The 26938-nt window shown below is 38.8% G+C and overlaps 1 protein-coding gene across 3 annotated transcripts in view; it reads right to left on the bottom strand.

Annotated features, from left to right (window-relative positions):
- abl1 (c-abl oncogene 1, non-receptor tyrosine kinase) overlaps nt 1–26938 on the bottom strand; it is a 157212-nt gene that overhangs the window by 50384 nt on the left and 79890 nt on the right. For all 3 annotated transcript variants that reach the window (XM_072240330.1, XM_072240331.1, XM_072240332.1), the window contains 2 exons: nt 12156–12320; nt 10614–10909 (listed from right to left, as the gene is read on the bottom strand). In XM_072240330.1, the coding sequence (XP_072096431.1) occupies nt 10614–10909; nt 12156–12320 (461 nt within the window). The remainder of the gene's footprint in view (nt 1–10613; nt 10910–12155; nt 12321–26938) is intronic.

The following is a 26938-nucleotide window of genomic DNA, read 5'->3' as shown; positions in this document are numbered from 1 at the left end:
GAGTCAGGTTTTGCATGAACTATGATGTCATAACTTTCCCATTTATTGATCGCAGTGTTTGAGGTTGGACTTAACAATAGGTGATTGACAGCGTCATTAATTCATATGAAAAATGGCAGAAGCAGACTAAACGAAAATGAAGTGTAGACTATATAATATGGATTTATACCAGCAACAATGAGTCTGTTGTGTGAAAAAGTTTTTTTTCAAATGAGGCAATGAAAACAACCAGGCTCCTTGAACGTTTGAAGAGCATACACTCTGATAAAGCAAGCAAGAACTTGGCTTATTCAGACACTTCATGAAAACTTTCAGAAACAGAAAACACTTCAAAATATGTTTGCCAGCAGTTACAAAACAGTAATAGTTTGCAAACTTCATAGAACATTTCATTGCTCATCGCTAAATCTGGAAAGCCCCATGCAATTGGAGAAGAACTGATTTTGCTAGCAGTAAGGAGGATTGAGTATGGTTTTGTATGAATCACCAGTTCAAATAATTAAAGCAATCCCACTCAGCTACAACTCTATTCAAAGATGAATAGAAAGTGGAAGGCACATTGTGCAACATACTTAGGACAACAGAAGTTGCTCTGCAGTGGATGAGTCAACTTTGCCAGGCAATGAAACCTTGTTTCATGGTTATGTTCACTTCATAACAGATGAAAATATGGTTCAAGAGTTGTTATTTGCAAGGGGACTTGAAATAGATATGAAGGTGGAGTCAATATTTTGAGTTGTTAAGCAATTTTTCCAACAAGAAAGAGATCCTGTTTACCATATTCTCGCTTGTGCAAGAGATAGGGCACCATCAGTGACATGATGCCACTGTGGGGTTATTACTTTCTTGGAAAAAAGATGTTATCTTACATACTAACCAGTCACTGTGTAATTCACAGGCTGCACAAATTAAATAGTGTTATCATATAGCAAACAAATCAAGTTGGATGCTCTCAATTCTTGACTATTTCAAGAGCAATTAAGAGTGATGAAAAGTTCGAACATTTGCTTTTATGCTCGAGAGTCAGAAGGCTCTCAAAAGGAAACTGTCTAAGATGCTTTCATGTGCCCTTTGAAACTGATAAAATTCTTTTGAGACTCAAATGTTTTATTCAGTAACCTAGTTAAGAATATTAGGAAGGCATTGCTTATTTGTCAGTATTATTCACAAAGTTTAATGATATCAATTTTCAACTGTAAGGAAATGATGTGAATCTTATCAAAGTCTAATTAAATCATCTCCACTTAGCTATCCAATTTAACCCTCGGTCATTGTGACCTTCTCCAATTTCCAAGCCTCTGAGTTGAAAGAGAAAGAATACCAGATGATGATCTTCAAGTATACTGCGCCCACTTGGGTGAACTGCATAAAGACATGTCAGAGAGATTCCAGATTGGGTAATAAATCAATTCCTGAACATTTATAATGAAGAATTAACAGGAAGGATGGAGGAAGAAATGATCTCGCTACAAAATGACTGAGCTGGAACTGAGACTCAAAATCTTATCAAGACTTTTGGTTGCAGAAAGAAATCCCTGAACACAATCCTGCTGTGGAAAAAGGTCAACGATGTTCTTTATTGCCTTTCCAACATCATATTCAGAGGAGCACCATTTTAGTGCAGCCGCCCAACTTCTTTCAAAACAATGAAACAGAATGCAAATTACTGAACACAGGGATCTGAGACACCTTCAGAGTGACATTCCAACTGATGTCGAGGAGCTGTTATCACTGCACCAGGCCCATGCATCTCAGTGAAAGGGGAAAAAAGGAATGACGTAGTGAAAGGTTAGACTACAAATACGCACTCTAAAATTGTTGTTGAAAAATAGTTTTATTATAATTAAAGAAATAATTTTATTTGTAGCTTTAAGGAGATTTGAATAATCTTTGCAATTATTTGTCACTGTTTTGAAGTTGCAGAGTTAAACAAAAATGCAATGAAATCAAAATTGTTTATAACTTTATGTCATGGCCATAAAGGGACAGGAGGGTGCTGGTTTTGTGGTGTGGGAGCCAAGGGGCAGTAGTAACCCAAAATGTTTGGGAACCATAGGACAGACTGAAGCCCCAAGGGGCAAAAATTCCTGATAAGTTGCATGCCTCCTAACTGGCTATCACAAATATAATTTGAGTACTGTGAATTTGATGTTTTGTACTTCTGCATCAAAAATAAATGAAATTCAAAGCTGGGCATACTCTTCCATAGAAAATGATAATTAAGGATCCTTTGAATATTACTGGTTCTGATTAATTCTACAGTAGTATTTAGGGAAATGAACTGGCTACTTTATTCAATTTGGGAACGTTTGCCTGTCATAATACAAAAGCATACGCCGAAGGTCCTGCTAACAAATGTAAAGAGTGTGAATTTTCCTCTCCAATGCTGCGCAAAACATTCTTCCCTCAAATACATGGTAACTAGTTGTTCATTCAAAGCAGTGAGGGGTTGCACATTACTACATGTGCCAAACATACCCAACAGCTCCTAAACATGAAAATAACTTGCAGCATGTTAGTCTGAACAGCAACATGACAAAATATCTCTTCCAATTATTAGACTCTGCAGGAGTTTTCAGTTAGACATTTTACAATATTTACTTATCGCTTCAAAATCCTCAATCTGAATCTTGCCTTGATCAATTAAAAAGGTGGTCTTAAAATCATAAATCCAAGCCAATTTTGATATTTTAAAAAAAAATCAAAATTTAACCAAATTTTAGAAAGTTGCAAATATTGGAGAATACCAATATTTTTCTCTCATGTAATCTTTGTGGAGGTCAACAAAAAGGATTTGTACAAGAAAATGCACTGGCAGCATATCCTGTATTGGATCCCCTTTTGATTAAAATACTGAAAGACCATAAGTTACAGGAGCAGAATTAAGCCATTTGGCCCACCCAGTCTGCTCCGCCATTTTCCTCCCAGCCCCAATCTCCTGCCTTCTCCCACTATCCCTTCATGCCCTGACTAATCAAGAACCTATCAACTTCTTCCTTAAACATACATGAAGACTTGGCCGCCACAGCTGCCTGTGGCAAAGACTTCTACAGGTTCACCACTCTCTGGCTAAAGAAATTTCTTATCTTCATTCTGAAATTTTACTTCTCTATTCTGAGGCTGTTCCCTCTGGTCGAAAACACTCCACCATAGGAAATATCCTCTCCACATCCACTCTAGCAAGGCCTTTCACCATTCAATAAGGTAACCCCTCACTCTTCTGAATTCCAGTGCATACAGGCCCACAGCCATCAAACACTCTTCATATGACATTGCCATTCAACCCCGGAATCATTTTTGTGAACCTCCTTTGAACCATCTCATTTCAGCACATCTTTTTTTAAGGGGCCAAAACCACTCACAACACCCCAAGTGATACCTCATCAGTGCTTTATAAAGTTTCAACATTACATCCTTGTTTTTATATTCTAGTCCTCTTGAAATGAATGCTAACATTGCATTTGTCATCCTCACCACAGACTCAACCTACAAATTAACCTTTAGGGAATTCTGCACAAAGGCTCCCAAGTCACTTTGCAACTCAGTTTTTTTTTGTATTTTCTCTCCATTTAGAAAATAGTTAACCCTTCCATTTCTTCTACCAAAGTGCATGACCATACACTTCCCAACACTGTATTCCATCTGCCATTTCTTTGCCCATTCTCCTAATCTAAGTCCTTCTATAGCCTCTTCACTTCCTCAAAACCACCTGCCCCTCCACCTATCTTCATATTGTCTGCAAACTTTGCAACAAAACCATCAATTCCATCATCCAAATCAATGACATAAAAAGAATCGGTTGTAACACAGACCCCTGTGGAACACCAATTGTCACCACCAGCCAACCAGAAAAGGCTCCCTTTATTCCCACTCTTTGCCTCCTGCCAATCAGCCACTGCTTTATCCATTCTAGAATCTTTCCTGTAATACCATAGCTTGTTAAGCAGCCTTGTGTGGCACCTTGTCAAAGTCCTTCTGAAAATCCAGGTACACATCAACCAATTCTCTTTTGCCAACCCTGCTTGTTATTTTTTTCAAAGATTCCAATAGATTTGTCAGGAAAGATCTTCCCTTGAAGAAATCATGCTGACTACGGCCTATTTTATCATGTGCTCCAAGTACCCTGAGACCTGATCCTTAATAATTGACTCCAACAACTTCCCAACCACTGAGGTCAGACTAACTGACGTATAGTTTCCTTTCTTCTGCATCTCTCCCTTCTTGAAGAGTGGAGTGACATTTGCAATGTTCCAGTCTTCTGGAACCATTCCGGAATCCAGTGATTGTTGAAAGATCATTACTAATGCCTCTACAATCTCTTCAGTCATTTCTTTCAGAACTCTGGGTTATACTCCATCTGGTCCAGGTGACTTATCTTCCATCAGACCTTTCAGTTTCCCAAGAACCTTGTTTCTAGTTATGGTATATTACCTCTCCAGCATTGTTTCACAGTGGTCCAATATCCACTCGTGGCCCTCTTTTACACTTTATGTATCTGAAGAAACTTTTGGTATCCTATTTAATGTTATGGGATAGCTTAACTTTGTATTCCATCTTTACCTTCTTAATGACTTTTTTTAGTTACCTTCTGTTGGTATTTGAAAGCTACCCAATCCTCTAACTCCCCACTAATCTTTGCTCTATTATATGCCTTCTCCATGGCTTTTATGTTGGCTTTGACTTCTCATTAGCCATGGTTGTGTTATCTTTCTTTTAAAATACTTATTCCTCTTTGGGATGAACACGTCCTGTGCTTCCAAATTGCTTCCAGAAAATCCAGTCATTGCTGCTCTGCCTTCTTCCCTGCCAGTGTTCTTTTCCAATCAATTCCGGCCAACTCCCCTCTCATGCCTCTGTAATTCCCTTTACTCCACTGTAACACTGATACATCTGACCCTGGCTTCTTCTCAAATTTCAGAGTGAATTCAGTTATATTATGGTCACTTTCCCCTAAGGGTTCTTTTACCTTAAGCTCTCTTAATGAATTCTGGTTCATTGCACAACACCCAATCCAGACTACCTGACCCCTAGTGGGTTCAACCACAAGCTGCTCTAAAAAGCCATTTTGTAGGTACTCTAGAAACTCCCCCTCTTGGCATCCAGCATCAACCTGATTTTCCCAATATACCTACATATTGAAGTCCCCCAAGACTATTGTAACATTGTCCTTCGGGCATGCGTTTTCTATCTCCCATTGTAATTTACAGACCACATCCTTACTACTGTTTGGGGCGGGGGGGGGGTCTGCATACAAATCCCATCAGGGTCTTTTTACCCTTTTAGTTCCTTCGCTCTATCCACAATGATTCAACATTTTCCAACCAAATGTCATCTCTTTCTAACAATTTGATTTCATATTTTTTTTAAACCAGAGCAACACCACCCACTTTACTTTCCTGCCTATCCTTTCAATATAATGTGTATCCTTGGACATTAAGCTCCCAGCTTTAATATTCTTTCAACCATGATTTAGTGATGCCTATATCATACCTGCCAATCTGCAACTGTGCTACAAGTTCATCCACCTTATTCCATCTACTGTGCACATTCAAATGTAACACCTTCAGTCCTCTATTCACCCTTCTTGAATTTGTCTGCCTATTACGTTGCAACTCATCTTGTTGACTGCAATTTTGCTCTATCAACAGCTTTTCCACATACATATTGCCCCTGTTTGTAATCCAGCTACCTCATTTTCAGTATTATTACCAGTCTTTCCTACAATACTCTTGCATTGAAATATATGCAGTTCAGGACACTTGTTGCCCCATGCTTAACCTTTTGATTCCCAACTTTGTCTGAGATTTTGCCAACATCTGCCTCCACAACCTCTCCACTAACTGTTCTGGCACTCTGGTTCCCAACCCCCTGCAACTCTAGTTTAAAACCCACCATGCAGCATTTACAAACCTCCCTACTGTGATATTAGTCCCCTCCAATTCAGGTGCAAACCATCTCTTCTGTTCAGGTCCCATCTTCCCTGGAAGAGAGCCCAATGATACAAAAATCTTATGCTCTCCCTCCTACACCAACTCCCTAGCAATGTATTAAACTGTATAATCTTCCTAGTACCATAATGCTGTAAATCTTGCAGCATTCAGATAGAGCTATTGCCCAGAGCAAACTGGAAAATTGTAGCAATGAGTAACATATAAATTTTTACTGGGTAGATACCTGCATTATGACTTCAATGCAGGCAGGGCTGCTGTTCAGGATGTTAAACTGCCTTCTTAATTTTCAATGTTTATTAGACTGTTGTTATCAGAAAACATGTTCTAGTCACCGACTTGAACTTAAGCAACAGATATTCCCCAAGAGCTGGTTAGTTCCACAACTTGACCAGTAAGGACAAGTGACAATAAATTGTTTTTTTTGACTTTCTGCTTTAGAAATTGTGTGCAAGTTACTTTTCATTGCTTTAATTGAATTAGTCACCTGAAAAGGTATAAAACTTAGACTTTCCCATCTGCTCCACCCTTTCTAAAATGTGGCTATCCTTCAAAATTAACTTTCTTCATCTTATTACTCTATCTAATTATTTTTTAAAATCCCCCCAAAAAAGCCATTCTTGAATATATTTAATGATATTAAATTTATTGCCATTGCCATTTATTGCCATATGTGGAGAAAATTCCAACTAATCATAACTAGGTGAGGAAATAAATCAGACCCGAGACAAATTCTGACATGTTCAACTTACAGAAGCAAAAAAAAGTGCCAGTTTCAATTTCATTATAGAAACTGGGGACTTGGAAAACAGAGAGAAATGAGAAAATCTGCAGTTACAGGAAATCTAAGCAACACACACAAAATGCTGGAGGAACTCAGCACGCCAGACAGCAAGGAAAAGAGTTGACGTTTCAGACCGAGACCCTTCATCAGAACCCAAGTTTTGAAAGCTGTTTAGTTTGCTTAAGGAAATTCAGACAGCGTATAATAAAAAGACAAAATGCAATAAATTAGTTAAATTGGCATGTAATTGGAAATGTGAGATGCTGCTTTTTGCTATCAGATTAAGGAAATGACATGGATTGCTAGTCAAAATGAAATATGTATATAGGCAAAGGGTACCACAGATAAACAAAATCACTGCTGGCAGCTATTAATAAAGCCAATAAAAAATTCAAACCTGTAGATTCATAAATTCATGCCTGGAGCGATAAAACTGAAAATCAGAATTGATACTTTCTATTAAACCTTGCTTTATGTCAATAGAAAATAACTCTGGTCTCTACAACTATGATAAGAGAAGCAGTGCAAACAGCTTCACAAAAATGATGTCATAACAGAGGAAACATTGAAAAGACTGAGACTGTCTTTAGAAATAACAAAACTGAGAGGCAAGCTAATAGGTTTTCCAGATTACGAATCATTGTTGCAGCAGAGTAGCCAGGATAACATGAGGGAAAAAGCAAAACTTGTGATCATAAATGCAAGATGAATCCTCATGAATCCAACAGAAACTTCAGAAGTGTGAACCTTAAACCAGATAAGGAAAGTGCATAGATGTATTTAAATGAAACCTGAAAAACAACATGATCGAACAGAACTGAAATTTTGTTCACCAGAATCAGGTTTATTATCCATTGCCTTATATGATTGTGAAATTTGTTTTGTGGAAGCAGTACAGTGTAAAGACAAAATTGCTATAAATTACAAAATAAAATGGAATAATGAGATAGTGTACATGGACTTATGAACCGTTCAGAAATTTGATGGAGGAGAGGAGAAAGATGTTTCTGAATGACTGAGTGAGAGTCTTCAGGCTCCTGGAACTCCTCCCTGACTGCAATAATGAGAAGACGGCACGTCCTGGATGCTGGATCCACCCTTCTTGAGGCAGCACCTCGAAGATGTTCTTTTTTTTATATATAATTTTTATTGAGTTTTCAAAGTGAATACATGAGAATATCTACCCTCCCCCCTCCCCTTAACCCTCCCCCCCGATATATACTCCTACCTAAAGAGAAAAGAAAAAAAGTAAAAAAAAACCGCCTGAATATTGGAAGGTTTGCACATGCTCCATGGGATTAAAAATAAATTTAATATATATATTTGTTACTTTCCCCAAGGAACCAAGATCTTTATCATCGGAACTGTAAATAAGGGCTCCAAATATTCAAAAATGTTTCATATTTATCTCTTAAAATCTAAAACATTACTTAGCTTCTCAACTCTCATAGTTCCCTGAGGAATCTCTTTGAACTTCACCATGTTGCTACGTGTTTCCCTCCCAATCATCCAGGCAAAAAGAGAAAAAAAAGATAAGATACAAAAAAGGAAAAAACAAAATATCCCCCCACTAATGTTGTGAATGAAAAGATACACAACACTACCCCCCTCCATTTTTCGGGTCGTGGCTACTGCCACGCTTGCACACATGAATAACATAGCCATTGGTCAGTATTTCTTCCAGCTCCCCCGTAACAAAAAATTGTATATATATATATATATGTGTGTATATGTATATATAAAAAAAAATTAACGTCACTATTCCCAGCTAGTATTCCTCAAATTTTAACCTTTCTTTCCCTCCCTCATATAATTAATAATATATTTATATATTCATCCGCCTAAAAATCCAACAGACCTACTCCTTGATCCAGTTTTCATCTTCAATCCATCTCGCTCCCTTAGGTTTGTTCTTGTATCTTGAATATTCAAAGAGTCTCGCACAAACTCCTCCATTTTCCGGTAATCGTCAAAAAATCTTTTTTCTCCACCAGCCAAAAAAATCTTCAAGGTTGCAGGATAACGCAATATAAATTGATGACTGTGATCCCATAGGGCTTTTTTCACTGGATTAAATTTCTTCCTTCTCTTCAAAAGTTCATAACTTATGTCAGGGTAGAAAAAAATTTTCTCCCCTTCTATCATCAGTGGCCCTTTTCTCTTCTTGGCAGCTTGGGCAGCCGCCTGTAGAATCCTTTCTTTGTCTTGAAATCTTAAGAATTTTATTAAAATTGATCGTGGATATTGGTCATTTTATGGTTTTGGTCTTAGAGCTCTATGTACTCGCTCAATTTCAATTGATCGGTCTTCCTCTTTCATTTATAAGGTTTTCGGGATCCATCTTTGAAAAAAATTCTATTGGATTATCTCCCTCTATACCTTCTTTAAGACCAACAATTTTAATATTATTACATCTACTAAAATTTTCCAACACGTCCACTTTCTCCAAGAGTCGATTTCTTTCCGTGTTCCAGACAAGCACATCATTTTCTGTTTTTTCCACTCTATCATTAATATGCTCCATTTTTCTTTCCATCTTCTGAAGTTTCTTATCCATTTTATCCTGTCTTTTCATAGCTTTATCATAGCACATCTTCACGTCTCTAAGCTCTGTTCCTAATTTTCTTAGTTCAGCCGTTATTTACAATAAAGCCTCTCTTATGTCTCCGTCATCTCCTTTACTTCCAGTTCTTCCTCCTCTTCTTCATCTGTATTCTCTGCGGTATCCAATTCTGACTCTGAGTCACTTTCAGTTGCAATGGCTGTCGGTTCTTGTAGTTTAAGTTGTGTCGATTCGCGCATGCGCATTTCCGGCATCTTCTTCCGAGAGACCGCTACTGCCGCCATTGCTCCCGTTCTTCTATGCCAGAGATAAAATGCGTCTCCTCCGGATGAGATCCAACCTGAATCCGAGGCTCCATCGCTGCAGTAGGCCCTTTTTTCTTCCCATCTCGCGGCAACTTCACAACAACAGACTTCTTCTGTTGCGGTTTACGAAGCATATCGTAGGGTAGTCTTACGAAGTTTATAAGTAGTTTTCGGAAAGTATTTATTAACTTTTACTTTGTTTAAACGGTACTTTGCTGATTTTTTACGGGAGAGCTGGATTTACACGTCTCAATCCCACGTCATCACGTGACGCCCCCCCTCGAAGATGTTCTTGATGGTGGGAAAGATTGTACCTCTGATGGAGCTGGCTGAGTCCACAACCCTCTGTAGCCTCTTGCCATCCTGTGCATTAGAGCCTCCATACAGTCAGAATGCTCTCCACCGTATATCTGTAGAAATCTGTAAGTGTCTTTGGTGACATACCAAATCACCTCAAACTCAACACACAAAGCCACTGCATCCACGTTGTTGGGGACAAGATTGATCCTCTGATAAGTTAAGATCCATTACGTTTGCACTGCTCACCGTTTCCACCACTGACCCCTCAATGAGAATGGTGTGTTCTCTCCTGATTTGCACTTCCTGAAATTTGCAATTTCTTGGTCTTGTTGATTCCTAGTACGAGATTGTTGTTACAACACCACTCAACTACCAGCTATTTCTGCACATTTTCGTCACCATCTGAGATTTTACCAACAGTAGTGTCATCTGCAAATTTATAAATGGTGTTTGAGCTGTACTTAGCTACAGTGTCATGTGGCGAACAAAGAGTGACAATATTTGGGAGGAGACTTGTGGGGCAGATGAACACATAGGTAATAGGCCTGGCAAGATGGCCGTTTAAAATTGTTAAAAGTTATGTATAATCCAATTTTCACTAATTCAGTGACTATGTTAAATAAAAATTGATTCTTTATACAACTCTTCATTGTTATATAAAAACAATGTTACATTAACACACTGATTCAATGCATTTGTAAAGGGAGACGTACCTTTCCATCAGATGCAGTGTTTATCCTGTAGTGGTATACCCTTCCTTCATAACGAAGTGATATGGATCTTTGTCCGGGGCTGCTTTCACTCTCCCGTACCAGAAAACTTCCATTGATGCCACTGCTGAGGAGATACTCTGCAGCATTGCGAGAGACTGGCCCATGATACCAGGAGTGTTTTTCTAAACTGTTAACTGGTGTTATGTAGTTGCTTGGAACCCAGCCTTGGCCATTTTTAGTCTGAGCCTCACACCATTCTCCATTGTGGTTATAGCCCAGAACACGAAGCTTTTCACCTTTAAAGAGAGAATCCAGGTTTCAATCCATAATTCTGCATATCACAAATAGAACAAAGTGAAACCATTTTCTAATGAGAAAACTACCTTCTATTTTGCATGTTTTGAAGTTAACGTTGTATATGGTGACATACGTACTGAACTTTGCAAATATTGCACTAATATTTGCTATATTTATCGATCTAACTTTAGAGATCTTTTAACTTCACAAGCACATATATTTTACACACAATCCCAGCCCCCTCCCAAAACTTCCAATCTACCCCAGATGTTGAAGTCACAAGGTACTGACTGATTTCACTTTACTGCTAGCCAACTGTGCAACGCGGGGAACATACTCTTCTCAGTCACTATCATACCATTTGCCACAACTGGGCAACAAAGAACAAATGTAAACACCATCTACAAAAATCAGCCTGGACCACAGTTGGCTGTGGAACTGAAAGCAGAGATAAAATGGCTTCCTAGGAGCTTCAAAAGGATTTGCCATATATGATAATCTTTATTTGCACAGATGTATACTGAAACAAGTTTACATCAAAGCAAATGTGGTCAAAAATATTTCCAATATTGTATATTGCATTGTGTAATTAGAGCCTAATACTTCAAGTCAGCGTTATAGCTTTCCATTCCAGGCTGTATTCTGTAAATTAGTTGGGAGAAAATTCATTACTCAGGATATGTTATTCTAACTTACTGAATTCACTTGCAACCTGCTCTATCTAGCATTTGGGACAATTCTGAAAGGAACACCACCATTTAGAGGGGGAAAACTGAAGTAGTGATGGCATCAATGCCAGGGCATAAACCTGGATGTGGAATTACCAAGTAGAAAACAGGTTCTGACTTAATACCAACTTAATTAAAAACAGATGCATCAAAAATGTATTGCTGGAGCGATGATTTTTTAAAAAACTATTGCAACCAAGGTCGATAGACACAAAACAAGTCCAGGTATACCTTCAGATGACAAATCAAGACTAGTGTGTAAATCCAGGGCTAATTTTATTATTACTCGCCAACCCTTGCCCCCCCCCACCTCAGACTAAATTACTACTTCAGTTAGTTCTCTGAAAATACCTAGAATAAGGACTTCTGCTAACCATTGGCATGGTACAGCTTAGCATGTACTATTCATTCAGGTTAACCATAGGATCACTAGTCTGCTTCAAAAAGATATTCCAATTCCAATATTGTACATTACATTGTGTTTGACGTTTGAATGGACTGGTGATTCACTGCTTACCTTTTGTTATGCTGAGAGTGTTATCACCACTGGCAACAAAATCATACAGTGCAACAAAAAGGTTGGGGTCATTTTCACTGGGGCAAGCAAGCAAGTTCTCTTTGGAATTCCACCGAGCAGCTTCATTCAAACCCTGTGACTCAAACTCCGGACGGTGCAGGGCTTCTGTAAAGAAAAGAGCGCTAAATTATAACACGTTTCAAGTAGAATATAATCAACAACCTGGTTAAATCTGCACTCCAGTCAGATGTTGTGAATTCAGTTTGATTACCAACCTCTGTAATATTAGACTCGCCCCATTCCACAAAATACATCCAACAGCTGGTAAGATATCTATGGCTTTCAAGTATTCACTGATAATTAAATTATAAGAATTTATAGGATATTTGAGAATGATTTAAAGGTAAAAGAATCCAAAGATTCAAAGAATTTGTAAGGCATACAATCACCGCCTTCTTGAAATTCCCCCCATAACATTCCATCTTTGATGCTGGATAAACTAACGGTTTGAAAACCTGTGCACAGCAATCTTTGATCTAAGTGATCTTGGCATCTGAACTCATGAGCCCAAGGAATGTACTTTTGTGCCTCAAGTTTTTTTTTGTTTTGTCCCATGTGGATTTACTTGGAATATTTACAAATAATGTTAGACTTACATTTTAATGACCTCAGAATATCCTGCTTTGATTGGGTCTCAGGATATCCCAAACTAGTCAATGTAGTTTGATAAGCAATGAGATTAAAAACGTTGTCACCCAATGACATTAGGGGGTATTTATTGGTCAGAACACTATGTTCAGCTCTACTCTTCTGCAAACATTATAGGTCTTTCACTGACAAATGACAGAGCCTCCCTTTTAATCTCTTGTCTAAAATAAGGTACCTCCAATGGAGCAGCAACCCCTCAGTATGAGGCTTGAGAATGAGCCTAAAAACTGAAGTTTCAGCCTTGACCAACTCCTTAAACCACAATCAGCAATGACAACAATACTTCTATTGAACATTATTCCAGTTAGACTGGTGAAAGATAGCAGCTCTCATTGTTCAATTATCTCATGTACCAGCAAACAATGCTACCAAAAGGAACACCCTCAAGATGGGCCATGAAGCAACTCTTTTCACTTCTTTGACCTCTTTTTATTTCAGACATGGTTCTGCCTCTGTTTGAACCTGTCATCTACATTTTGTGGGTTAATTTCCGGCCAATCCAGTGACCTGTAACTTCGCTCTCTCAGCGTGTTCTACGAGGCTGTGACCAAAGCGTGCGGCATGGTGGCCAGGAAGCCAGGAGATGGGCACAAGCTCATGATTGACTCCATTTCTTGCTGATTTCGCCAATTAAAGCACAGAGGAAGACTGAAATTGAGGCGGGTGCAGAAGGCGACCAGCACCGTCCACCAGCCTCTCACTCACTGTTGCTGGAGGTGTCTACGTGTGATAGTCTCTCACTTGCTGCTCCCGATGGTAGGTCCTTGCATTTGAATGATCTCTCTCTTCCTCAATGGTGTCAGCGGATATTGCTGGAGCAAGGTTTAATTGAAGCAGATTGTAGATTTGGACTCTAGATCAGGTTTACAATGCGTTCTAGTTTTGGTTGCTCTTCTTTGATAGTACTTTTTGGTGATTCTTTTTAAAAATTGGGACAGCCTACAGATAATGAACACTGAGCTGAACCATACTGAAATATACGTTTTAATTTTTGTGTTTTATATTGTGTTTTAGCTCGTTTTTTGTTGGCATTTGTGTAATTTTTTTTGCGCATGGGGGGAGGTTGGGGTTTGATATTTGATGGTTTTTGAATGGTTGGTTCCATGATTCATTTCTGTTTCGTGACTATGGTGAAAGATGAATTTTTTCAGGGTTGTACACTGCAAATGTACCAGATCATAAACAAATACAACTGAACACTTTAATTAATAACAGTTTTTCTGTGGAAAATTGTGGTAAATTATCACTGCAAACAATGAAGAGGCGAGCGAAAACAGACTCCAGGGTCAGGGTGTGTGGGTGCATGTGAGGTCAAGGCATGTTTAGCATGGAATTAGAGCAAGTGGAGTGGGAAAAGTTTGAGCGGAGGGGCTTTGGAGCCTATCCACCTAAATCGAGTGAGGTTGGATCGATCCTGTACCTCTCAATTTTGCGGAGAAGTTTTTGCTACGTATACTGGTTTATTATGGTAATTTGCATAACCTGATACCCAAACTTTGCTTCCAAAGTTCTGAATCACTACAGAAGAGCTTCAAAACTGGAAAATGCTTGACAAAATTTAACTGCTGCTCTCCTCCAACAGCTAATGCATCTCTTTGACTACTGATTACAAAAGTTAAGCACTACAAAATAAAAATTACCTCCCCTTGCCCCCACCAGGACTCTTTTCAGTTAATACTGGAGAACATTTAATTTTTCAGCAATATCCGTATTTAAAAAGCTGCCACTTATTCCAAGGTTTATTTGTTGTCAAAATATACAACTCTGAAATTCTTCAATTCTCCGGGCAGCCATAAAATCAAGCAAGTAATCGAAAAGCAGCATGACCATCAACCCCCAAATCCCACTTCCCCACAATAAAACCCAAACAAAAATAGAACAGGGCATTAACCTCTAAATCCCTTCTCCCACACAAAAACTGAACAAAATGGATAAAGGCACATCAATCCCCAACTCCCCCTCCTCACACAAAATAAAAAGATCTGGCAAAAAAACCCACAAAATATAAAAAACTGAGACTGAAAAATAGAGTCTATACTCCAAAGTCCACAGCCAAAACGGGAAAAAAAACCTGGACAATACTCTCCGGGCCTGGGCACAGCAGCAGGCTCTCTCCTCTCTGGTACCGAATAACCGATCAAAAGACAGGCAGCTGGCAATCACCCTAAGCACTCGCTTTGATGCTTCAACCTCCCTCATCACTTTAATCGGTGGACAATGGTAGTTTTAAACGCCAAAATAGAGCCAAACAAGAGCTTGCGCTCTGTCCTGCAGTCTGCTTGCTACGAAGTTCGTAAATGCTGCCTCCCAGAACCCTCTCAGACTGCAGAGCGCTGCAACACTCAAACGATCTCGCCTTGATGTTTCAATCTCCCTCGTCGCTTTAATCGGCAAACAATGGAAGCTTTAATTGGCAAAATGGGGTCAAGCATCGGCTTGTGCGCCATCCTGCAGGCTTCTCGCTACGAGATTTGCTCAAGCTGCCCGTGCCTCCTGGAATCCACTCAGAGACTGCAGAGCACTGAAGCATCCAAACAATATCTTAACAGCAACACACAAGCTCCAACAGTTCCAGAATCACATTCAAGGCGAGAAACAAACATAACAGACATAAAAAGAAGTGAAAGAGATAGCTTCATGATCTATTCAGTAAATGTTGCTCAAATGAGCACTGTACACAGGCATCATCTTGACTGGAAACCTTTCTGGTACTCTTCAAGCCAGCCTTCCTCCATTTATCATTCACAAAGCATAATTCATCCAAAACTCCACACTTGCAGCATACCATTTTCTTGTCGCCCCATTCATACTGTCTTAATACTAGCACTCAGTCAAGCAGCAACTCCGTATTCAAACCTTAATCCTTGTTTCCTGTCAAATTTATTATTATATACTCAACTACATGTATGTGCAGGTGCAATGAAAAACTTACTTGCAGCAGTATCACAGGCACTAGCCAGGCCATGCTCTCTTCTCAATGCTGCCATTAGGAAGGAGGCAAAGGAGCATTAGGCCCCACACCACCAGGTTCAGGGACAGTTATTACCCTTCCATCAGGCTCGAGAACCAGTGTGGATAACGTCACTCACCTCAACACTGAATTAATCACTGAACACAGCCTATGGACTTGTTTTCAAGGACTCTACAACTCACTCACAGTATTATTTGTTATTGTTTTTTTTTGTATTTGCATAGTTTGCCTTCTTTTGCACATTGGTTGCTTGTCAGTTTTGTGTGTAGCTTTTCATTGATTCTATCACATTGCTTTGTTCTAATGTGAATGCCTGCAAGAAAACGAATCTCATGGTAGTAAATGATGACGTGTACTTTAAATTTACTTTAAACTTTCTGAACTTTAGATAAGTAGCATTCATGAGAAAAAACAAACGTAAATAAAAAACGCAAACAACAGGAATTCTGCAGATGCTGGAAATTCAAGCAAAGTTGCTGGTGAACGCAGCAGGCCAGGCAGCATCTCTAGGAAGAGGTACAGTCGACGTTTCAGGCCGAGACCCTTCGTCAGGACCGTTAGTTCACCAGCAACTTTGATGTGTGTTGCATAAATAAAAAACTAAGTTTACAAGAAACAACACAATTGGAACAAAAAATAATCTAAACCCATTTTACTGCAAAGAGATCAGTGGTCAAATGCTGCTAAACTCTAGTGATTAGGGTTGTGGCAGTTGGTTCAAGATTTAATCTCTTCCAAGGGTTCTCCTCCACTTTCCTCTGAAACATTCTCCAGCTATCAACAACCTCCAGCCCCCACTAAACTCTTCAAATTCTAGCTTTGGCTAAAATTTTAATTGCTCCATATTGACAGCTATGCCTTTAGATATTTAGGGCTCAACCTATGGAATTTATTTAGTGAACTTCTCACTCACTGTTAATTCCATAAAAGCTCTCCCTTCTCATCTTCAGTCCTATCTCTTACGATTTGCCTTCAAATTTTGTTTGATGATACTCCACGCCATTTCATTAAACCTACTTTAAAAAGCAAGCTTTTGTTGTGCAAAGATCATTATAATCACCATCAATCCCAGTTTAAAAGGAGGCCAGAATATATAATCTGGTCAAAAGTGATTTTACAAAGGCTGTTGAGCAAAAAGCCTACATTGCTTCTGAGCAGCAACTCAGTAGAAAATATGAACATCTAATAAAGGATAATATTGTGCTCTAAGATAACATTACTGTCACTTAGCAACAGTGCAAAGAAATTATGTTAGGCCTAAATAAACATTTTACCGAGAAATGAAAATTTGCACTTTGATGTACTACGTTCTAATAAATTATAAGAGCTATGCCACACAGCTGACATCTGTTTGAACAAGTACAATCATCTGTTTTGCTGCAGGCTAGGCAAAAGACCTTCAGCACGGTAACAATTCCCCCTGATAAATGGAATGTGGAATTAAGAACTTTACATGATGACTGTTGCAAGATTCTCAACTCTTATCAGTTCATTTAATACTTAATCTTAAATAAGTGCTGCAAAGCAAACCTCTGGTATAGGTTTTGGTTCCTTTTGTCCTGACTTTATGAACCTCAATTTTTGCTCAGAGGAAAATTTTGCTTTGAATTACAATTCACCAGCTTTGAATAACTTGTAAAATTAGTCAGCTCCATCATGGGTACCAGCCTCCGTAGTATCCCAGACATCTTCGGGGAGTGGTGCCTCAGGAAGGCAGTGACCAGCATTAAGGATCCCCACCACCCAAGACATGTCGTCTTCTCATTGTTACTGTTGGGAAGGAGGTTCAGAAGCTTGAAGGCACAAACTCAGTAATTCAGGAACAGCTTCTTCCCTTCTGCCATCCGATTTCTAAATGGACATTGATCCCATGAATACCACCTCACTACTTTATTAATTTGTTTTTTTACACGACTTATTTTAACTGAACTATTTAACAGACATATATACACTTAATGTAATTCGTTTTTTTTCCCTCCATTATTTATCACGCATTTCATTGTACTGCTGAATAAAGTTAACAAATTTCACAACATATGTCGGTGAAATTAAACCGGATTCTGATTCTAAACTATAAATAATGACTTGCACGTCAAATAATGCACTTTCATCTAGATCTGAACCACATGATTTCAGAAGTAATTATTACCATATTCATAGACCCCTACTCTACTTCCCTTGTTCTTTCAAAATAATACCGCACAATTGCAATCCCACTAACAATTTGTTAGTGTAATCTGTTTCAAAATCATCTAAATCTTAGTTTCATAGCTGCTAGAAATCCATGTTAAAAGAGGGATTAGAAAGTCCAAACAGTGAAGTAAAAAAAATGCTACATCTACCTACTCCCAATGCACTCAAACCACAATTTAATTTGTCTCTGCCTTATCTTAAATTCTCCTGAAGATTAAGGTGCTCCTGAATTCCCAATTTAATGGGAAGTATATTTGTATTTCACAATTTCAGTCTACCTATCTTTTCTGCATCTATCCAGCCTGTAGCACCTGCATTTTAATAATAACTATGTTCTGAAAGCACTGTGGCCATAATATTTATATTCCCTTATGGGACAAGAGGTCATTCCACCCATTAGAGTCCATGCTGGTTCTCAAAGCAATCCCATCAATCCTACTTTCTCCATTTCCTATAACCTATTCTCTCACACAGATCAATCACTCCATCACCCACCTGTACCAGGTCTAATTCATTGTTGCCAACTAACTTAACCTGTATGTCTTTGTGATGTGGGATGAAACCAAACCATCCATGGGGAAACCTAGAGGAAGAAAATGGGAATTCCACATGGCTGCAACAGAAGTTAAAGTCAAACCTGAGTCGCTAGAGCTGTGAGACTGCTGCACTATCTGTAGTATGGATCACCCACAAATTAGGGCCTTCAGGTTAGAGAAATTGCCCTTACAGAATTCACAAATCATTACCCATAAATTTTAGATGCAGAATAAAATTTACTTTCATGGAGTTTCTGTGCAAAATAAGTAAATAAACCAATAATTCATTGTTCACCTTGCCTTTCTTGGAATGCATTCAAGTTGAATGGCTTCACATTAGAGAAACTTGCAGTATGGCCCAAATATCAAGGAACACAACCTTCCATCCTGTTACATGGTGGTACCTGTACCGTTATACTGAGGCCATATTGAGAAGTCAGAATTTCTATTTATCCCCAAATCTAAATGGCAGGAATCCAGAACTTTAATACATGCAAGAAACAACTAAAGTAATACTGCGGCAGATTTTAAAACCATACACCAGCACCTTAGGTTATCACAAACCACAACTGAAGAAAACCAGCAGTGGTTTCTCAGAATTTGATCTTACGCAGATATAACAGTGAAAAGCCACAGATTTGTAGCATGTTTCTACAGGAACACACAGAGGCTGGACTAAAAGATTTTTTTTTCATAAGACCAAAAGATATAGGAGCAGAATTAGGCCCATCGAGTCTGCTCTGCCATTCCATCATGGCTGATCCAATTTTCCTCCCAGCCCCAATCTCCTGCCTTCTCCTAGTATTCCTTCATGTCCTGACCAATCAAGAATCTATCAACCCCTGTCTTAAATATACATAAAGATTTGGCCTCCACAGCTGCATGTGGCAAATAATTCCACAGATTCACCACACTTTGGCTAAAGAAACTCATCTTCATTCTAAAAAAAATTGTCCCTCTATTCTGAGGCCGTGTCCTCTGATTTTAGACTCTCCCGCCATAGGAAACATCCGCTCCACATCCACTGTCAAGGTCTTTTACCATTTGATAGGTTTCAATGAGGTCACACCTCCTTCTTCCGAATTCTAGTGAATACAGGACCAGAGACAAATGCTCTTCATATGACAGGCCATTCAATTCTGGAATCATTTTTGTGAACCCCCTTTGAACCTTCTCCAGTTTCAGCACATCCTAAAATAAGGAGCCCCAAACTTCTGACTACTCCAAGTGAGGCCTCACCAGTGTTTTATAAAGTCTCAACATTACATCCTTGCTTTAAATTCTAGTGTTCTTGAAATAAATGCTAACAGACTCAACCTGCAAATTAAACTTTAGGGAATCCTGCATAAGGACTCCCAAGTCCCTTTGTGTCTCAGATTTTTGCATTTTTTCTCAATTAGAAAACTCAACCTTTCATTTCCTCTACCACACTTCCTGACACTGCATTCCACCTGCCATTTCTTTGCCAATTCTCCTAATCCAAGTCCTTCTATAGCCTCTCTACTTCCTCCTTCCACCCATCTTCTTATCATCTGCAAACTTTTCCATCATCCAAACCAGTGACATATAATGTAAAAAGGATTAGTCTGAACACAGACCCTTATAGAACATCACTAGTCACTGGCAGCCAACCAGAGAAGGCTCCCTTTATTCCAACTCTTTGCCTCTTGCCAATCAGCAACTGCTCTATTCATGCTAGAATCTTTCCTGCAATACCATGGGCTTGTAGCTTTTAAAGCAGCCTCAAGTGTGGCACTTTGTCAAAGGGCTTCTTAATTAACAGAAGTCTAGCTAAGTCATTTTCAGTGTTTAATGAATGCACTTGATTTTTGTTGTAATATTGTGATATAATATTGAAATAAAAACAATACAGCCAATATTGGAAGAACTGACTTCACCGCACTGCTTTGTATAAAATACTTTGCAGAGGTTATAGAGTCATGAAGCCTTTAGGAGCTCACAAAAGCTGGATCCTAGCAAGTCTATGTGTTAATCTGACCAACCATATGCCAACATAATCAAGACAGTTCATTTATTTGAATTCCTGTCTGGTATAGTTTTTAATGGAACAGCCTCTATACTGTGGAGGCAAGAGACGGCAGGTGCTGGAATAAGAGGGACAAAATAAATAAATAAACTGACAGAAGTGATCAGCAAGAGAAGCAGCAACTATGCAGGCTGTGCATCAGGACTGAGTCAAGGGAATATAGCAGGCAGATGGAAGTGAGGGGGAGGGGAGAGACAGAGGCTAGGAGTTCAAATGAATCTTTTTTTTAAATTGGGGGTGGGGAAGTGGCAGAATGATGAGTTGATGTATTAGCCAACTGAGCGAGGGAATGAGGAAATCTTGAGAGGCTAGGTAGGTGATAGGTAGAAAAGAAAGAAAGAAGATCAGCCAGATGGAGTTGGGTGGGAGAGTAAAGGGAAGGCTGAAGACAGCCTGGTAGGTGTTGGGTGGAACCACATAAGGGAGCAATGAAGGGAAGATGGAACTAGGTAGGAGAGCTGATAGGAAAGGTGAAACAAAGAAGAAGAAACCCATGTAGATACGTAGCTTGAGTTAAGAGTTGAGGAGAGTGATGATATCCCAATATTTTGCACCTGAATATTTATGTACAATTTAGCACCAAAGGGAAACATTAGCATGAACTAATATTTAAAAAGGAAAATAACTTCTTGTATGCACTTAAGAAAAACACTTAGGACACAAGTCTGCATCATTCTTCTCCATAAATACCAATTAATTAATTTGGGACAACTGTAATGTTAAAACTTTTGTGGGTTTTGTGGGATATCTAATATGGGGATGGGTCAAAGGTCAGGTTCACGAAGATACCTTAAGAACTAAACGGTTCACTGCTGTTCAAGTGTTCCTATTACAAATCCACAGCTGCCAGACTGACCCAAAGTCATTAAACAAACTCTCAAGCATAGAGTTCATCCCCTTTGAATATTACGTGAAAGTTACCACTTGAGCTTTGATCTGGAGTGTTGAAATTACATTGTTGCACCAATGAAGACTTTCTTGGTTAATTTGAAGTAGCCCCCTCATCAGACAATATTTCTTTATGATTAAGCACTGTTGGTAGTTCCCAGCTCCATGGAACCTGAAGGATAACAAATTGCCACCTGTTTTCAAACAACAGAACAATCACTCAAGTTCAGTTTACAAAACAGAAGAGGAAGATGAATTCAAATACTTTCTAAAAATCAAAGATAGAGTGTTTAAAAAAAAAACTAAAACAAGACACTTTCCTACCTCTTTTAAAAAAATGCAAGTTACTAAATTTTTACTTCATTCTATAGCTTCTTCTTCAAATTATTCTGCAAGGGAAGTTCTTATTACAGGTCCTCCTCAGGTTATGAAATGCTCATAATCCAGATAGTTTGCAAGGTGGAACTGTAGGTGCAAACCAAGTTCCTGGGTGATATTCAGAACCTGGAGAGCACCTATAATTACTGTTTCGCTACTAGGGATTGTGGTTCTAGACATTACCTGACCAGCCAATTATTTTTTTTTAAAGAAACACCTACTTCATCAAAACCCAAGTGCTTAAAGATTATAGAGAATCAGGAGTAAAAGGCTCTTTTGGGCATAAAGAAATGCAAAAAAAGTATTAATAAAATATAACTCTTACAATGGAAAACTTAGCATTAATTTACAAATTATAGTCTGTATCAGGGCTGAAGGGACAATCTGAACTGTCAAGTGTACTAGGATGCTCTTCCTAAGTAGTTACCTACATCACCTGAAGCAGTGTTTTCAAGCAATTGTTTACTTTTCAACTCTTAAAAACATATTGTGTGTTTGAGAATTCCATACTTCCTCTTTTATAACAGCCTCATATTTTTGCTCCTGCATTAATGGCTTGCTAATCAGTGGAAATAATTCATATAGATGCACTTTCACAGCTTTTACAATACAAAAACTTTACAATCATGAAATACTCTTGAAGTGCAGTCACTAGTATTACAGAAAAGGTAGCAACAAATTTTCCTCAATAGATTTCTACTCATAGCAAAATGATATTTTAATTGAGGCTGAAATACTGTGCAAGACAACCAAGGCTTTTCCAAGTTTTCTTCAAAATAACATGGAATTTTTTGCATCAGTTGATATTTCATAACATCTTAATTTAGAAAGAAGCTTCTTAGAGATTTATATTCTGTATTTTTACCCTTTATTTTTTTGAAAACTGCGAAATAGTCTTGCTGGAGAAACTCATTATGACCTTACCCAGTCAGTTTAAATTGTGCAGATTTCCCATCTTGCTAAATGGTGAAGCTGTAATAACTGAACCCAAAACCAGTTGAAGGGATAGCAATAATCTTTGCACTCCTTCAATCAAGTTACAGGATCATATTCAGCCCACTGAGTCCATGTCAGCTTGCTGAACAATAATCCCATTAGTCCCATTCCCTTGGCCAGTTCTCATTGGCAATTCTTCCACATTTGTAATTTCCATGCAGATTTGGTCCTGAAATCCTAACTAATACTCAGAGGCCTACAAAATGTAAACACACTCCTAGTTCAAGTATACTGTCATTCAACCATATATGTATACCACTAAATGAAACAATGTTTTTCCGCACAAGGTGCACACCACAGTACATAGAACTCACACACAGAAGTGACCAAAATAAATTTTTAAAAATTAAAAAATATACTCCAGATTTACATTTAGCATTTCGTGCATTTATGACAAATCAAAAGGAAACAGTATATTGTTACCGGCGTTTCATAATGGTTGTGAGACCTGGATAGTGTAGGAAATTCAATGGCCTCATGTTCTAGGGGAAAAAGGTGTTTCCCATCCTAATAGTTCTTGTCCTATTGCTACAGTACCTCTTGCCTGATGGTAGGGATTCAAAGAGATTGTAGGATAGATGGGAGGGACCCTTGACAATGCCAGAGGACTTGGGTATGCAAAGCCCCTGATAAATATCTCGGATGGGGGAAGAGAGATCCCAACGATCCTCTCAGCAGACCTTACTATCCTTTGTAGGGTCTTGTGATCAGATGCCTTGCAATTCCCATACCAGATAGTAATGTAGCTGGTCAGAACACTGTCAATGGACCTCCTGCAAAAATTGGTTAGAAGAGGGAGGCAGGACTGGGTTGCCTCGTTCGCCTCAATCTCCTTAGGAAGTGGTTGACATGCTTTCTTGACAGAAGAGGTGGTGTTGAGGGACCAAGTGAGATTGTCCCTTATGTGCACTCCCAAAAACAGTGCTCCAAACTCTCTCCACGGAGGAGCCATTTACATGCAGTGAAGAGTGGCCAAACCGCACCTTCCTAAAGCCCACAATCTCTTTTTTCTTGTCCATGTTGAGACTCAAGTTGTGCTCGTAGCATTCTGCAAGCTGCTCAACCTTTCATCCTCCTGTGCCTCAATTACAGCAGCAAAACGATTCACTTTCCTTGATAAAAGGAGCAGATCTGAACTCGCTCAGTGTTTCAGCATCATCTGAGCTAAAACAAACCAACCCACACCAAGAATCAAACAAATACAATCTGCATTTGGGAAAGTAACATTATTTTTCTGAAGCTGAAGCCCCTAAATGCACCAAACTCAAAATCTCTTGTGAATACTTTCCATGTTGTTCAAATCACTTCTTGCTCGAGAAATGCATTTTCTACTTCAGCTTCTTTCTTTTTCCAAATGTCTATCTACTGGCATTTTCTGCTATATGTGGACATAAGTTACTATTAACTTTTTTCTTTCAAGTTGCAAACAACACTGGACATATAGAGTAATCACAAACATGTACTTTGGAAGATGTTAATCTAATAGTAATGTTTTTATAATCAATCTGTTCTCAAAACTGTACTTTTGTGTCTGGGGTGTCATCCTGCATAGGATTCAGGATGTATGTAATTAAAGCTACTTGAATAGACAAGTGAGTGGACAACAGTGGCAGGTAGACTACAGTGAGAAAAAAAATGAGAGATCCACTTCTGCAGAAAAAAAGAGTTTTGTTTTAAATAAATGAAGGAATTGGAAATGCTGATGTTCAAAAGTCACCTGGGAGTTTCCTGACCATTTTACTGAAAGCCAACATGCAGGTACAATTGTCAATTAAGAAAGCTTCTATTGCCATTAGATTTGACTCAAGTAAGTTTGTCTTATTCCAGGTGAAAAGGGCCTTGGTGAGGCTACATCTGGAGTACTGTATACAAGATAATTATAGTGGTCAATTAACCTACCAGCAAGTCTTTCAGACTCAGCACAGCTAACACCCGAAATCAGATTGGGCATGGATCTCTGGATGGCACTTTTGAAGCTGGCAAGGCCCTGTTGGTAGATTAATTAGTTACTCTAAGTAAACTCAGACCCCTCTTAATGCTGAGGATGCATTCCTCAGAGGTGGAGCGCCATGGAAATCAGTGCTATACAATAACATTACACAAATGGACACATGTACCTGATTTAAAGAAACCCAAGATACATGATATATATTATTTTATGTATACACAATAATTTGTTGAGTAACAAACACGCAAATAGGTCTAACCTGTACATCAGTGGAACAGAAACACATCACAGCAGCAGCGGAGGGAAGTGCGTAGTGGGTACATCTTAAGAGAAGGGACCAGACTGTGGGCCCTCCTCCAACTTTGGCTTCTTCTTCAAGTAAGCATTGAGATTTGACAGCCTTTTCTTAAGTTTTCTCTCATGAAGCAGTGCTCAGTAGCAGGAAATCATGTTGAGAACACCTCTCTTTGCCTTACTGCTTTGCTCCCTGTCAGGGTCATTATCCATGAACTAGTCCATGATTTGTGTGATCTTGGCGATGTTAGTGCTGAGGTTTCTTGCTGGCGTTTTCCTTTTCTCCATCTGTGTCCTCAGATTTACCCAGGATGCTTTGCTCTGCCAATTCTCGAAGCTCTTCGTTGTTAAGGCTCTCACCATGAGAATGCATAACTCTTCAACATCGCCATCATTAACATCCTCTAATCCCACTTCACTGGCCAGTTCAACAACGTTTTGGATAACTGGATCCACCTGAAATCGCAGGATACCGTTGCACGCTTCTGGCCTTAGCTTCTTCCACACTCTGTAAATGCAGCTTGAAGTTACTTCATCCCAGGCTGAAATGGAATAAATTGGTGAGGGAGCAGGAACGTTTACACGCACAGGAGAGGCAGAGCGTGAATATGTGATTGGCTGCCAGTGGCTCAGAGCACATGTAAAGCATTCTTATTGGCTGGCTGACTACTTACTGTAATGATGGCCGCTCAAGAAATTTTAAGTATTGCTTAGAATGAATTAAACAAATTTCAATAAAGAATTGAATAACTGCGTTGTAACAAATCAGAACTATGTAAGGTCTGAGTGTACTTCTTAGTGTAGGATAATGCTAAATAACCAAAAGGCAGTTGATAAGCACATCGGAGAGAGAATTATCTTGCAAGAGTACAGAGGAATAATGAGAGGGAAGAAATGAGACCAAAGGGATCGCACACTGGCAGCTGACGTGGGTACGCTGGGCTGAATAGCCCCCATTTGGGTTATTATAAGTACAAGCAAGAGACAATACAACTTCCTCAACCATGCAAGATGATGAAGCAGATAGTGGTTTAAAGACAAACATTACAAAATCTGCTGACGCTGGAAATCCAAAGCAAACATACAAAATGCTGGAGCAGCTCAGCAGTTCAGGCAACATCTATGGAAAACGTTTCGGACTGAGACCATTTATCAGTCCAGATGAAGCCTCTTGGTCCAAAACATCAACTGTTTATCATTTCCATTCATGCTGCCTGACCAGAGTTCCTCCAGCATTTTGTGAGTGTTGCTAATCATTTAAAGTATCATTCTAGTTCTTTTAGAAGCACAAAGGGAATTCACACCAAACAGGAAAGGAAGTAATTACAGTATTAATTCTGTTTTTTTAAAAACGCTATAGAGTTCTGTCTGTTCTAATGCATAATTCCAGCATGTTTTTTTTCCACAACAGCACTAATGATAACAACTCCCAAGTCACTGGGCAGTGTTTAAAAAGATAAGACAAAAAAAATCAGTACTCTAAAACATAAAACTCCAGAATATAAGCAATAAACTATCTGACTAGCAATAAGGAACCGTTAACAAGCCAAATTTGTCTTCACTTTACTTTCAATTGGAACACCCAACCTGCAAAAACAACCTTAAAAGCATTCCACCTCAAAAGTTACAATGTAAAAAATCATCTTCCCAGTTAAAAGTGTACATTGGAGAACCTATCACTAAAGTTTTAAAGCTGGTAAAATAAGACCTGAAGAGCAATATTTTTAAATTGTTAATTCCTAATCTATTAATCAAGAACTCAGTATAATTTTACATCTCCCCACTGCAATCTTATCCACTTCTGTACTTTACAGTATGTTACCC

The sequence above is a fragment of the Mobula birostris genome, chromosome 22, assembly GCF_030028105.1.
Source record: "Mobula birostris isolate sMobBir1 chromosome 22, sMobBir1.hap1, whole genome shotgun sequence".
Lineage (NCBI taxonomy): Eukaryota > Metazoa > Chordata > Chondrichthyes > Myliobatiformes > Myliobatidae > Mobula > Mobula birostris.
This window is presented reverse-complemented; position numbering and strand designations above follow the sequence as displayed.